The 14,866-nt window shown below is 44.6% G+C and overlaps 1 protein-coding gene and 1 long non-coding RNA gene across 3 annotated transcripts in view; both read left to right on the top strand.

Moving 5' to 3' along the window:
- LOC139600610 (ATPase family AAA domain-containing protein 3) overlaps positions 1-14,131 on the top strand; it is a 31,769-nt gene extending 17,638 nt beyond the window's left edge. Inside the window, exons 13-16 of the mRNA XM_071448915.1 lie at positions 976-1,046; positions 3,419-3,586; positions 4,240-4,348; positions 13,770-14,131. Of these exons, the coding sequence (XP_071305016.1) occupies positions 976-1,046; positions 3,419-3,586; positions 4,240-4,348; positions 13,770-13,949 (528 nt within the window). The 3' untranslated portion in view covers positions 13,950-14,131. The remainder of the gene's footprint in view (positions 1-975; positions 1,047-3,418; positions 3,587-4,239; positions 4,349-13,769) is intronic.
- Positions 4,372-9,898, top strand: LOC139600616 (uncharacterized). Of its 2 annotated transcripts, XR_011682622.1 has the most exons (3): positions 4,372-6,807; positions 6,856-7,947; positions 8,054-9,898. It is a non-coding gene; the product is annotated as an uncharacterized lncRNA (long non-coding RNA). The 2 variants fall into 2 exon arrangements; XR_011682621.1 differs by having other exon boundaries at positions 4,372-7,947.
- Positions 14,132-14,866: the final 735 nt, after the last annotated feature.

The raw sequence follows: 14,866 nt of genomic DNA, 5'->3' as shown, positions 1-14,866 counted from the left end.
TGCTCTGCTCCTGCTCCTGCTGCTCCTGCTCTGCTCCTGCTGCTCCTGCTCTGCTTCTGCTCCTGCTCTGCTCCTGCTCTGCTCCTGCTCTTGCTGCTGCTCTGCTTCTGCTCCTGCTCTGCTCCTGCTCTGCTCCTGCTTCTGCTCCTGCTTCTGCTCCTGCTCCTGCTCTGCTTCTGCTCCTGCTCTGCTCCTGCTGCTGCTCCTGGTCCTGCTCCTGCTCTGCTCCTGCTCCTGCTCCTGCTCCTTCTCCTGCTCCTTCTACTCCTGCTCTGCTCCTGCTCCTGCTCCTGCTCTGCTTCTGCTCCTGCTCTGCTCCTGCTCTGCTCCTGCTTCTGCTCCTGCTCCTGCTCTGCTCCTGCTTCTGCTCCTGCTCCTGCTCTGCTCCTGCTCTGCTCCTGCTCTGCTCCTTCTCCTGCTCTGCTCCTGTTGCTCCTGTTCCCGCTCTGCTCCTGCTCCTGCTCTGCTCCTTCTCCTGCTCCTGCTCTGCTCCTGCTCTGCTCCTGCTTCTGCTCCTTCTGCTCCTTCTCCTGCTCCTTCTCCTTCTCCTGCTCTGCTCCTTCTCCTGCTCCTGCTCTGCTCCTCCTTCTCCTTTTCCTGCTCCTTCTTCTTTTCCTGCTCCTTCTCCTGCTCCTCCTGTTCTGCTCCTGCTCCTTCTCCTTCTCCTGCTCTGCTCCTCCTTTTCCTGCTCCTTCTCCTTTTCCTGCTCCTTCTCCTGCTCTGCTCCTTCTCCTTCTCTTCTCCTATTCTGCTCCTGCTCCTTCTCCTGCTCCTTCTCCTGCTCCTTCTCCCACTCTGCTCCTCCTGCTCCTGTCTCTGCTCCTTCTCCTCCTTCTCCTGCTCCTCCTTATATAAAGGAATAGAAATAAATAAACAATCAAATACCAGAATTCCCTTTGTCCTTAATGCTGATTAAAGCTCTGACCTGTCTCCAGCCCTCAGCAGCTGATTCTCCTTTGGGTTTCATCTTTGCAGGAGAAAATCAGTGAAGATCTCAGAGCAACTTTAAATGCATTTCTGCACAGAACAGGGCAGCACAGCAACAAGTGAGTACCCAGTTCCAGCAGCTGATATTTCCCTGGCTTGAGGAAAGTCTTTAAAGGGTCTCTGGTGTACACATGGAAGTTGGAAATGATCTGTGCTGCTGAGGGATTGAACAAAATCTGCAGAGAATTTCCCCCTTTCCCTTTATGTGCTGGATGTAGCTGGTTCCTCCTTCAGCTTTTGCTGGCATTTGGAAATCAGAACAGAAGGAAAATTTTTCCTGAAACTTTGATGGTATTTGGACATCTTGAGTATCTTGATGTTTGTATTTTCTTTCTTGGTGAGTTCCTGTTTATACAAGAGCCCAGGAAAATCACTCCCACAAAAATTCAGAGTTCTCCTGGCTGGGAGCTTCAAATTCCCTGGAAAAACCCTTGAGTGGTGCTTGCAGTGACCCCTTCCCATCTTGTGCTTGTGTGAGGCAGCTGAGTTTCCATTTCTTCCCCCGTGTTTCAAATCCCTGTGGGGATTTTAAATTGCCTTGGAAGAGCTCTGGGGGTTTTTTGGGGGTGCTGGGGATGTTTCATTCTTTCCCCTGATGTTAAATTACCTCAGAAGAGCTCTGGGGTTGCTTTTTGGGTGCTGGAGATGGCTTTTTCTTTCTTTCCCCTGCTTTTAAATTGCCTTGGAAGAGCTCTGGGGGTTTTTTGGGGTTGCTGGGGACATTTCTTTCTTTCCCCTGATATTAAATTACCTCAGAAGAGCTCTGGGGATGTTTCTTGGGTGCTGGGGATGTTTCTTTTCTTTCCTGTGATTTTAAATTGCTTTGGAGGAACTCTGGGGATGATTTTTGGGTGCTGGGGATGTTTCTTTCTTTCCCCTGATATTAAATTACCTCAGAAGACTTCTGGGGATGTTTTTTGGGTGCTGGGGATGTTTCTTTTCTTTCCCCTGATTTTAAATTGCTTTGGAGGTACTCTTGGGGATTTTTTTTGGGTGCTGGGGATGTTTCTTTCCCCTGATGTTAAATTGGGGATGTTTTTTGGGTGCTGGGGATGTTTCTTTCCCCTGATGTTAAATTGGGGATTTTTTTTTGGGTGCTGGGAGCTCTGGGGGTGTTTTATGGGGTGCTGGAGATGCTGAGAACAGCTGAGTTCTCATTTGCAGTGAGCTCTGCCATTGAATTCAGGCCTGATTTCACCCATGAGCCATCTGAGGACACTGAACATGCCCTGGTGATTCATGCACTGCTTTTTACTTCTGAGCAGCCTTATTGCTGCTCTGGGCAAGGAGCAGCCCTGCATCCATCAGTGGGAGCTCACTGGGGTGAAATGGGTGAAATGGGCTGTGTAAATGGGGTGCTTTGGTGAGACCCTGAGGAGAGCTCTTCCTTCTGCAGGGAATTGGCACCAGGACTGGGAATTGCTGCTTTTCAACTTCCCAAAAATCGTTTTTGGGGTAGCAAAGTGCTATATATATATAAATATAAAATAGATATATATATATTTTATATATATATATATATATATATATATATATATATATATATATATATATATATATATATATATATATAAAATATACATAGATATAGATATATAATAATATAGATATATATAGATATATATAATATATATCTATTATAGACATGTGTGTATATATATAATTTATATATATATATAATATGTATATATATATAATTTATATATATATACATTTAAAATATGCGTATATATATACATATAAAATATGTATATATATATATACACATATATACATATAAAATATGTGTGTATATATATATATATATATATAAAATATAATATCAGGCTGCATGGCAGTCCTTAATCCAGGCTTGTTTCTGCAAGTTTTGATGGTAAAAATGCCACAGTCTTGGCTTGGCCAAGTTATCTCCAGAAATGACAGCAGAGAACACGGCCCCTTGTAGGCAATGATTCAGCCAGACAGCAAGAACATCAATATTCCAATAGCTGTGCTTAAAAGCCCATTTCAAATTATTAGGCACTGTTAAACCGGTGACATCAATTAAAGCATTAAAGTATTGGCACAGGGAAGGAGCATCATTACAAAGCAAGAAAAAAAAAAAGAATTTCCAGCTCCAAAATGCAGCAGGACCTGGAGCAGCACATCTGTCCCATGGAGCAGAGCTTGGTCTGCACACTTCAGGCTGTTCTAAACTGCCCCAAACACATTTTATTGTTTTTTATTTTTTATTTTTATTTATATGCTAAGCAATTTCTAAGGAATCCAGGTTTATTTTTTTCATGTGATGAAACATCTTTGATCCCAACCATGGCAGCTCCCCACGTTCAAACTCAGCTCCCCACGTTCAAACTCAGCTCATCGATTTTGATTTTTAGGGCTTTCTCAGTCTATCCTTTATCGATTTTTTTTTTTTTCCCCCTAATTCCAGGTTTATGCTTGTTTTAGCAAGCAACCAGCCAGAGCAGTTTGACTGGGCCATCAATGACAGGATAGATGAGATGGTGAACTTTGAGCTGCCCCAGCTGGAGGAGCGCGAGCGGCTCGTCAGGATGTATTTCGACCAGCACGTCCTGAAGCCAGCCACAGAGGGCAAACAGTGAGTACCCCTCACAGCTCTCACACCCTGGAGAATTCCCTTCCTTTTTTTTTTTTGATTTTTCCTCATCCCCTTTCTTGTGTATTTTGTCTATAAACCCTCTTTCAACAAGCAAAAGACTTGGGAGGTGCCTCTCGCTGTGGGGCCGTCCCAGATTTTTTGTTGTGCCCTGTGGTGATGTTCACAGGGGTCCCAGGAGGAGGGAAGAGATGAGAATCTTGACTCCATGTTTCAGAAGGCTGATTGATTATTCTATGATATATATATGATGTTAAAATGATAGATTAAAACTATACTAAAAGAATAGAAGAAAGGATTTCCTCAGAAAGGAATAGAAAGGAATGATAACAAAATCTTGTGACTGACCAGAGTCTGAGCCAGCTGGACTGTGATTGGCCATTAATTAAAAACAACCACATGAGACCAATCAAAGATTCATCTGTTGCATTCCACAGCAGCAGATAATCATTGTTTACATTTCATTTCTGAGGCCTCTCAACTTCTCAAGAGAAAAGATCCTAGCAAAAGGATTTTTCATAAAATATCATGCCTACAGTGCCCTTAAAATTCAGGAGGCAGAAATGCAAGCAGGAATCTGTAGGAACTCCTGTGGTGTGGCCACACATCGACCAGAAGCTGGTTCTGCCTTTCAGGAGGTTGAAGCTGGCCCAGTTTGATTATGGCAAGAAGTGCTCAGAGATTGCCAGGCTGACCGAGGGCATGTCCGGCCGGGAGATCTCCCAGCTCGCTGTGGCGTGGCAGGTGAGAGGGGCTTTCCTCCTTCCCTTTCCTTTTCCCTTCCCCTTCCCTTCCCTTTTCCCTTTCCTTTTCCCTTCCCTTTTCCCTTCCCTTTTCCCTTCCCTTTTCCCTTTCCTTTTCCCTTTCCTTTTCCCTTTCCTTTCCCCTTTCCCTTCCCCTTTCCCTTCCCCTTTCCCTTCCCCTTTCCCTTCCCCTTTCCCTTCCCCTTTCCCTTCCCCTTTCCCTTCCCCTTTCCTTCCCCTTTTCCCTTTCCCATTCCCTTTCCTTCCCCTTTTCCTTCCCCTTTTCCTTCGCCTTTTCCTTCGCCTTTCCCTTCCCCTTTCCCTTCCCCTTTCCCTTTCCTTCCCTTTTTCCTTCCCTTTTCCCTCCCTTTCCCTCCCTTTTTTCCCTTCCCCTTTTCCTTCCCCTTTTCCTTCCCCTTTTTCCTTCCCCTTTTTCCTTCCCCTTTTTCCTTCCCCTTTTTCCTTCCCCTTTTTCCTTCCCTTTTCCCTCCCTTTTTTCCCTCCCTTTCCTTCCCCTTTCCTTCCCTTTTTTCTTCCCTTTTTTCCCTCCCTTTCCTTCCCCTTTCCTCCCTCCCTTCCTTTCCCTCCCTTTTCCCCTCCTGGGTGGTTTCAGGCTTTGACTCTGGAGTCTCAGCTCATCTCTCCCTGTGAAGTTTTCCCAAACTTGGGATCAATTCCTTCCCTCATTGTCCATGGGGTGCTCCCAGATCGATCCCTGCTGCCTCTGGGGTGGGTGTTACAATATCAGCTCAATTCCTCATCCCATACATAACAGCAGTGTGGATAATTCCCACTAGGAAATCCCTCATGGGATTTAGGTCAAGCAGGTGAGTTTGGGCTCAGTTTGGGCTCAGTTTGGGCTCAGTCTGGGCTGGCCACACTCCTGCTCCAGCTCAGGAAGCTCAGCAGAAGAGAAACCTGATTTTGGTGCCCTCATTAGTGCCCTGAACCATCCTCCTCCTCTCCTTTGTTCCAAACATCCTCAGTGCAATTTGAGCTATTAAAGAAACAAAACTGGAATTGGAGCTGAAAAAAAAAATAGATATTTGTACATTTTATTTATACATAAATTTTGTACATTTTATTTATACATAAAAATAAGAAATGCAGCACTTGGAGTACAATTATTCACATGCTCAGCAAGCTTTAGTGTTGTTTTTTTAATTTAAATCAGGTTTTCACCTTGTTTTGTCACAGCTGCCAGTTTCTTACTGGATTGTGGATTTTCATAAACTAACCTAGAAATATCAAGTGAAGGAATGTGCTCCCATTTGTGTGTCATGTAACCTACTCATGTCAGCTGCCTTGTAAAAACAAACTGGCTTTTTGTTTAGTTCTTAAATTTTTAATTTACTTTAGCAGCTCACAAACATCTGAAGAAGTTTGTGCATTTCATTCCTTCTACTACTGATTTTCCACCTTTTAAGGAACATAAATATTTATCCTTTCTAGTAGGAATTAATTTTAATTGCAGCTGCCATCAGCTGAGGTCCAATTTGAGTGCTGTTAGTTCTGATTTTATTCTTTGGTAGCACACAGCTGGTTAATTTTCCTGTATAATTTTTATGATATTGAATCATATTTCAAAACACACGCTGTCATCTATGAAAGGCTTTGCTGCCAACCATTTCCTGTAATAAGAAGTTGTGATAAATGATGCTTTGCTTTTTATCACCCCTTATCAGCAAGTTTGTCATTTCTCCCCAGGAATGACCTCAGCTTTTATCATTTCTCCTTTAAGTGCTGCTGAAGGAAGGGAAAAGGTGGGGGTGAATAATTTTCCCTGACAGCTTTTAAAAATGTACCTGGTGCTGCCAGCACTGTTAACAGGGTTTGGTGTCAGACTGCAGCAGGAAGTTGTTGTGCTCCTCTCTGCTCTCATGAAACACTCAAAGGGCTTAAAAAAAAAATATAATACTCAGGAGAGGGGAGAAATATTTGAGTTGGTTGGATGGAACAAGAAACTTCATTTGTGGGAAAATCAGAGTGGGAATCAAGGTAGAAATCAAGGTGGAAATTAGAGTGAAGAGTGAAAATCAGAGTGGAAATTAAGGTGAAAATCAAGGTGAAAATTAGAGTGGAAATTAAGGTGAAAATCAAGGTGAAAATCAGAGTGGAAATTACGGTGAAAATCAGAGTGGAAATTAAGGTGAAAATTAGAGTGGAAATCAAGGTGGAAATCAAGGTGGAAATCAAGGTGGAAATTAGAGTGAAGAGTGAAAATTGGAGTGGAAATTAAGGTGAAAATCAAGGTGAAAATTAGAGTGAAATTAGAGTGAAGAGTGAAAATTGGAGTGAAAATCAAGATGGAAATCAGAGTGGAAATTAAGGTAAAAATCAAGGTGAAAATTAGAGTGGAAATCAGAGTGAAATTAGAGTGAAAATCAAGGTGAAAATTAGAGTGGAAATTAGAGTGAAAATGAAGGTGAAAATCAGAGTGAAATTACAGTGAAAATCAAGGTGGAAATTAGAGTGAAAATCAGGGTGAAAATGAGAGTAAAAATCAAGGTGAAAATTAGAGTGAAAATCAGGGTGAAAATCAATGTTAAAATTAGAGTGAAAATCAAGGGGAAGATTAGAGTGGAAATTAGAGTGAAAATTAAGGTGAAAATCAACATCAAAATCAAAGTTAAAATCAAGGTTCAAATCAAAGGGACCTCGTTAAAGTGAAACAAAAATGAGTTTGGAGGGAGCAAACTTGGAATAAATTCCATCATTACCTCAAGCTGTAATTGGAAGATTAAACCCCAATATGCAAATGGATGAAAATGATAAAAATATGAAAACCTGTAACCTGTGGTCCATTTTTTGGATGAATTTGGAGCTGGGACCAACTGGAGCTGCTGTTCCTGCCCCAAAAAAGTGAAACAAAAATGAGTTTGGAGGGAGCAAACTTGGAATAAATTCCTTCATTACCTCAAGCTGTAATTGGAAGATTCAACCCCCCAATATGCAAATAGCCCAAACTTCTAAAAAAATCCATAAAAAATATAAAAAATCCATAAAAAATATAAAAACCTGTGACTTGTTGTCCATTTTTTGGACAAGGAATTTGGAGTTTGGAGCTGCTGTTCCTGCCAGCAACCCTTTGGCTTTTTCTGTGTGAACCCCTCAGCAGCTTTGGGGAGAATCCCCTCTCCAGGCAGGCGAATTTCCTCACCCCAGCTGCTCTCCTGGGTGCTGTTTTTTATTTTATTCCCCTTTTTTTAGCCCTGGGGACTCCTTGTGGGATCAGGGAAGGTTTAAAGGTGCATTTTCAAGCCTTCCTGGCAGTGTTTTCCTGCCTCCCAGTCTCCTTCCCGTGGTGCTGGTGCACCCCTGTGGATGGCTGTGCTCCGAACTGGGTCAGGGAGCTGAGCAGAGACAAAAATAACCTGGCAAGAAATGTGTGAACTGCATAGCTCCAGTGCTCAGGGTGGGAATTTACTCCAGAATTTCTGCAGGAACCAGAAATTACTCCAAAAAAAAAAAAAAAAAATCCTCACCAGGCTGGATGCAGCAGCTGCAGGGTGTTTGTGCACCACAGACACTCTGAAATATATGAATACCTCATTTTTGGTCTTTTAATTCCCTTGTAATTCAAGGTGCTGCCTGAAAAAGGTGGGAAATAATCTGATGACAGAATAATCTGGTTATTCTGTATTTCTTATGTCTCATATCAATATCTCATTTTTGGTCTTTTAATTCAAGGTGCTGCCTGAAAAAGATGGGAAATAATCTGATCTATCAATATCTCATTTTTGGTCTTTTAATTCCCTTTTAATTCAAGGTGCTGCCTGAAAAAGATGGGAAATAATCTGATGACAGAATAATCTGATTACTCTGTATTTCTTATATTTCATATCAATATCTCATTTTTAGTCTTTTCATTCCCTTTTAATTCAAGGTGTTTTCTGAAAAAGATGGGAAATAATCTGATCTATCAATATCTCATTTTTGGTCTTTTAATTCCCTTTTAATTCAAGGTGCTGCCTGCCAAAGGTGGGAAATAATCTGATGACAGAATAATCTGATTACTCTGTATTTCTTATATTTCATATCAATATCTCATTTTTAGTCTTTTAATTCCCTTTTAATTCAAGGTGCTGCCTCCCAAAGATGGGAAATAATCTGATGACAGAATAATGTGGTCCAGAGAGTCCGAGACAGCTGGACTGTGATTGGCCATTAATTAAAAACAACCACATGAGACCAATCAAAGATTCACCTGTTGCAGATAATTATTGTTTACATTTCATTTCTGAGGCCTCTCAGGAGAAAAGATCCTAACAAAAGAAAAATCCTCTATTTAGGTATTTTTCATAAAATCTGTGACCAAAATCCCATCTCAGTGGAGCCGAGCAGGAGCTGCAGCTCTCAGAGCCCCTCACTCCACCCTGAGCTGCCTGGGGATGGATTTGCTGGCACTCCCATGCAGTTTGACCCCACTGCTGCCTCAGGCTGGCTCTGGATTTACCAACAGAATTTCAAAATAAGAAGCAGGAAAGCCAAGAGTGTAACCTCCAGCACTGGGCAGAAACGTTTCTGTCTGGCACAGGCAAGGGTGTGCGTGCTAAAAATCCATTTTAATCTCTCCTGCAGGAGCCTGAGCATTCCCTTCTGTCCTTGTGCTTTGCCATTGTCCTTTGTGGCCCTAGCATGGACTCAGTGCATTTTCACCTTATAAATTCCCCTCAGGAAAAATGGAAAAATTCCCTTGCCAGCCTTGTGCAGACTTCCCCAGCCCTGCGCTCAAAGCTGCTGATGTGCTTTAGATAAAATGTCAAAACCTAAAAGCAAAAAAGCAACCTTTCACTTATTCCAAGCTGTAATCTTGGAAAATTGTTTTGGCAGCACTTCAGGAGAATTCCCAGGAGTTTTATATCCCAGTGGGAGCTTCCTGTCATTTCCTTGCCTTTTATGCCACTGACATAAATCATAAATGCCTTTTTTTTTTTTTTTTACTCCCTTGTTTATATTTTAAAAATAGCTGTTGTATTTTTGTGGGATGATTTATTTTATTTTTTTTTTCATCAGGCTATTTTCATTATAAATGGGATTTAAATGATACAGATGAGTCTGGCCAGGTTCAAATAAACCACAAATCTTGGCTGGAATGAAACATGAGGTCATTCAGGCTGGACTTGTCATCTGTTCCATCCTCACCAAACACAATTATTTCATAATTGGCTTTGAGGGCTAAAACAGGAATTGCTGCACTGGAGAAAATGGGTTAAAATTTGCCCATGCAGGAGGCAGAGGTATGAATATAAATGAAGCTTGGTGCCATTTTTATGTGTGTGCAAGCTACTCCCAGAAGGGGCAGCTGCTTCTCCCATTTGCTTTCTTGACAGTGAGGGCCTGAGGCTTTCTAAAAATAGAAAGTCATTGAGAAAATCAGCAGAGCATGAACTGCACAGCTTTGCAGGAGGTTCCACTGTGGGCTGCATGGGCTGTGCTCTGGCAGCACAAAAATCCATCCCAGAAAAGCTCTTTTTTCTCATTTTCAAACACCCCACAAGGGCTGCACTGAGAGCCCTGGTTTTATTTTTATTTTACAAAAAAAAATTTACGAAGAATTTTTATTTTACAAAAAATAAAAATCTCAAAGGGGGTGAGGGAGGTCTGAACAAAACCTTTGCAGTGGTTTCAGGGCTGCATTGAGAGCCCTGGTTTTATTTTTATTTTACAAAAAAAAATTTATGAAGAATTTTTATTTTACAAAAAATAAAAACGTCAAAGGGGGGTGAGGGAGGTCTGAACAAAACCTTTGCAGTGTTCCCCTTTTTGCAGAGAGGACAGGAGAGGTGCTGAGGGAATATTTGGCAGCCTCAGTGCTGAGGATCCTGCTCAGGCAGTGAGAGCAGCACAAGAACCTTGAAGAATAAAGAAATAGAGAATAAACAGAAAATAAATAATAAATAAATAATAACTTGAAAATTCTCTATTTACAGACTTGCTCCTTCTCAAGGCCAGGCTTTACTCCTGGTTTTAAGTGTCAGATTTTGCAGAGAGGACAGGAGAGGTGCTGAGGATCCTGCTCAGGCAGTGAGAGCAGCACAAGAACCTTGCAGGATAAAGAAATAGAGAATAAATAATAAAGAAATAGAGAATAAATAATAATAACTTGAAAATTCTCTATTTACAGACCTGCTCCTTCCCAAGGCCAGGTTTTAGTCCTGGTTTTAAGTGTCAGTCCTGCCTGGAGGAAGGATTGCAAAGGGTTTGCACAGGGTTTGGATTTTGCAAGAAAAACCAGCACCTGCCAGCTCTAAGACCTTTTGTGGTGTAACCAATTCCCCCCCCTAAAAAAAGGCTGGAAATAGGTCAGAGGACCTGAAAAGCAGCCTGAGGAGCCTCTTGCTTATTGCTGGAAATGATTATTTCTCCTTCCATCTCCTCAGTGGTGCCATGGGCAGCTCTGGCCCTGTGGTGGTGGCAGAGCTGCAGCTCACCCTGGGCTTTGTTTTCTGCCCCATGGACACCCCTGAGGTGTAAAAGGGTCACCCTTGAGTTGGTTCCTGTGCTGCCTTTGCTGTCAGGCTCCTTCCTTGCTGGAATGGATGTTTTGCAGCATCAGTGATGGATGGAGCCTGTGAGTGATGCCTCAGGATCACTGCAGTGTGTCCTGAATCCACGTCAGACTCACGGGACTGAAGGGTTGGCACTGGAAATCCGGGATGGGGGACAAGTTTGGGGTTCCTGGGGTCAGGCAGGGTGGCTGGGGGAGCTGCAGGGCTCCCAGCCCTCACCCCAATGCCTGTGTGCATCAAAGGGATCTGTGTGCATCAAAGGGATCTGTGTGCATCACAGGGATCCCTGTACAACCAGGGGATCTGTGTGCATGAAAGGGATCTGTGTGCAGCCAAAGGGATCTGTGTGCATCAAAGGGATCCCTGTACAGCCAAGGGATCTGTGTGCATTAAAGAGATCCCTGTACAGCCAAGGGATCTGTGTGCATAAAAGGGATCTGTGTACAGCCAAGGGATCTGTGTACAACCAAGGGATCTGTGTGCAGCCAAGGGATCCCTGTACAACCAAGGGATCCCTGTACAACCAAGGGATCTGTGTGCATAAAAGGGATCTGTGTGCATCAAAGGGACCTGTGTGCAGCCAAGGGATCTGTGTACAGCCAAGGGATCTGTGTACAACCAAGGGGATCTGTGTACAGCCAAGGGATCCCTGTACAGCCAAGGGGATCTGTGTGCATAAAAGGGATCTGTGTACAGCCAAGGGATCTGTGTACAGCCAAGGGATCTGTGTACAACCAAGGGATCTGTGTACAGCCAAGGGATCCCTGTACAGCCAAGGGGATCTGTGTACAGCCAAGGGGATCTGTGTACAGCCAAGGGATCCCTGTACAGCCAAGGGGATCTGTGTACAGCCAAGGGATCTGTGTACAGCCAAGGGATCCCTGTACAGCCAAGGGATCCGTGTACAGCCAAGGGATCTGTGTACAGCCAAGGGATCTGTGTACAGCCAAGGGGATCTGTGTACAGCCAAGGGATCTGTGTACAGCCAAGGGATCTGTGTACAGCCAAGGGATCCCTGTACAGCCAAGGGATCTGTGTACAGCCAAGGGATCTGTGTACAGCCAAGGGATCCCTGTACAGCCAAGGGATCTGTGTACAGCCAAGGGGATCTGTGTACAGCCAAGGGATCTGTGTACAGCCAGGCTCCCTCGTTCCCTGAGCTGCTCACGGGAGCACTTGCAGAGGGAGGAACCAGATTTAGAAATCTGCAGCTCGGGGGCTGCTCTGTTACCTTGGAGATGGGTGCAGCTGACAGCACCAGCATCCAGCATCCTTCCCTTGTGTGCTGAGCTGGCAGTGCCCTCCCTGCACAGGGGACAGTCCCTCTGCTGCCCCACAGCCCTGCTCCCCTGGGGGGTGGAGGTGGCAGGAGCTGCCAGGCCTTTCCCCAAGGAGCTGTGCTGGCCTTTGTGCTGCCCCTGCCAGCAGAACTGCACTGGGGAGCTGGGGTTGAGTGCAGGGTGGGAGCTGCCACAAAAGGGATGCAGGGGAGGTTCCTGAGGGAGTGCACGAGGAAAGCAGGATGAGGCACATTAAACATCATCCTAGAGGCACATTAAACACCATTCTAGAGGCACATTCAACATCATTCTAGAGGCACATTAAATATCATTCTAGAGGCACCACGTTGCCCATGTTGCCCCCAGCACTGCTGTTGGTTCTGCTGTGCAAGTGTTCAAACAATTTTCTGTAGCTTTGGATGGAGCGGTTCCATCACCCTCCTGCACCCACCTCTCTTCACTTTATTGGCTTCACATGTGCAGCTCTTTTAGGGCAGGAGAGGAAATTTAAAGGAGCTAAATATTGGGGTTTTCTTCTGAAAACAAGGCTTCACATGAGTATCGTCTTTAGAGCAGGAGTGGAAATTTAAAGGAGCCAAATGTGGGGTATTTTCTTCTCAAAACCAGGCTTCACACCTGCAGCTCTTCTAGAGCAAAAGAGGAAATTCAAAAGGGCCAAATGTTGGGTTTTTCTTCTGACAACAAAGCTTCACATGTGCAGCTCTTCTAGAGCAGGAGAGGGAATTTAAAAAAGCCAAATGTGATGTTTTTCTTCTGAAAAGGCTTCACATGTGCAGCTCTTCTAGAGCAAGAGAGGGAATTTAGAGGAGCCAAATGTGGGGTCTTTTCTTCTCAAAACAAGGCTTCACATGTACAGGTCTTCTAGAGCAAAAGAGGAGATTTAAAGGAGTCTAATGTTGGGTCTTCTGAAAACAAAGCTTCATACTTGCAGCTCTTTTAGAGCAGGAGAGGAAATTCAAAAAGGCCTAATTTGGGGTCTTGTGAAAACAAGGCTTCACATGTGGATCTCCTTTAGAGCAGGAGAGGGAATTAAAAAACACCAATTTTGGGGTCTTTTCTTCTCAAAGCAAGGCTTCACATGTGCAGCTCTTCTAGACCAGGAGAGGGGATTTAAAGAAGCCAATTTTGGGGTCTTTTCTTCTCAGAGCAAGGCTTCACATGTGCAGCTCTTCTAGACCAGGAGAGGGGATTTAAAGACACCAATTTTGGGGTCTTTTCTTCTCAGAGCAAGGCTTCACATGTGCAGCTCTTTTACAGCAAGAGAGGAAATTTAAAGGACCCTAATGTGGGTTTTTTCTTCTCAAAACCAGGCTTCTGTACAGCACCTTTAGAGCAGGAGAGGAAATCTCAAGAAGCCAAATGTGGTATTTTTCTTCTCCAAACAAGGGCTTTTATTCCCAGGAACCCAGAGGTGGGCAGAGCTCGTTGGCGATCCCTGCACACCGCAAGGGACGAGAAGGACACCTTGCTGAATAACCTGTAATATATAACCTGTAATATATATATATAAGAGGAAATCCCCCCTGGGGAAGGGCACAGCAGCCTGAGGTGTGCCCTGCTGGTGTCCCCTGCCATCCCTGAGGTGACTGAGGTGTCCTTGTCCCCGCAGGCCGCGGCCTACGCCTCGGAGGACGGCGTGCTGACCGAGGCCATGATGGACGCGCGCGCGGCCGACGCCGTCAGGCAGCACCGGCAGAAGATGGAGTGGCTGAAAACAGAAGGTGCAGAAGCAAACAAAGAGACTGCCAGGAGCCCCCTGCTGCCTTTCCCCAAAGGGACACCAGTGTGAGGAACCTGCAGGATTCACCTGAGCAGAGAAAAGGCAAAGGTTTGGTGGGAGAGCAGCCCCTGGTGCCAGGGAGGGGCCGCCGTGGGCCCCCCGTGGGTTTGAAGTGCAAAACCAGAAAAGCAAAATGGGTTCAAAAGGCAGAAACAACTGAATTTATTAAAGGACCTCTTGGTGAAACACCAGTGGCTGTGTTGGTGTCTGTGGCCTGACCTCAAATCCTTCTGGGCTGTTCCTGCACCTGTGGGAACCCAGGGATTCTCCAAGCCTGACCTCCCATACATTTAAATCTGTAGGGTTTGTGCTCCAGCAGAGCCATTTCTCACCCCTTTATCCCCAAATCCTCCCCATGACACAGCTCCTTGCTCACTTGAGTTGCCCTTCAAGTAAATTTTTCTTTAAAAAGTGGATTTGGGGAGGATTCACTGTTTACCAAAAGTGACCTGAGAGCAGCCCCACATATTTTTCCCCCAAGTAAATCCCCATATTTTTCCCCCAAGTAAATCACTTTTCTCCATGGAGAGGTGAGCTTGGGGCACACAGATGCAGCATGGGCTGAAGAGAGAGATGAGTGCAGCTTGTTTGCTCCCACTGCTGCCATCAAGCTGCTCTTGCCACACAAATTTTCTGCAGCAGCTGGGAAAATGTGCCATTGTCAGGCCCTGAACACGAGCCTGTCTTGATGAGATGACATTTGTTCTTCTGTGCATATGAGAGACAGGTTAGAAAATCTCCTGATTTTTTTTTTTCTGTGTTTGAACTGGGTTTGAACTCTGTGCTCTGCTCTGAGGCCTCTTGTGTAGCTACACAGCTCCAGCACTTGGCCTGACCTAAATCTGTGCCCTTGCTGAGCTGTTGTGCTCACCCAGGAGCTGCCACCAGCTCCACTTTGTCCACCCTGAGCTGCTCCCTGGCACTTT

This window comes from Agelaius tricolor, unplaced genomic scaffold, assembly GCF_023055355.1.
Source record: "Agelaius tricolor isolate 1412-34295 unplaced genomic scaffold, bAgeTri1.0.p SCAF_28, whole genome shotgun sequence".
Classification (NCBI taxonomy): Eukaryota; Metazoa; Chordata; class Aves; order Passeriformes; family Icteridae; genus Agelaius; species Agelaius tricolor.
This window is presented reverse-complemented; position numbering and strand designations above follow the sequence as displayed.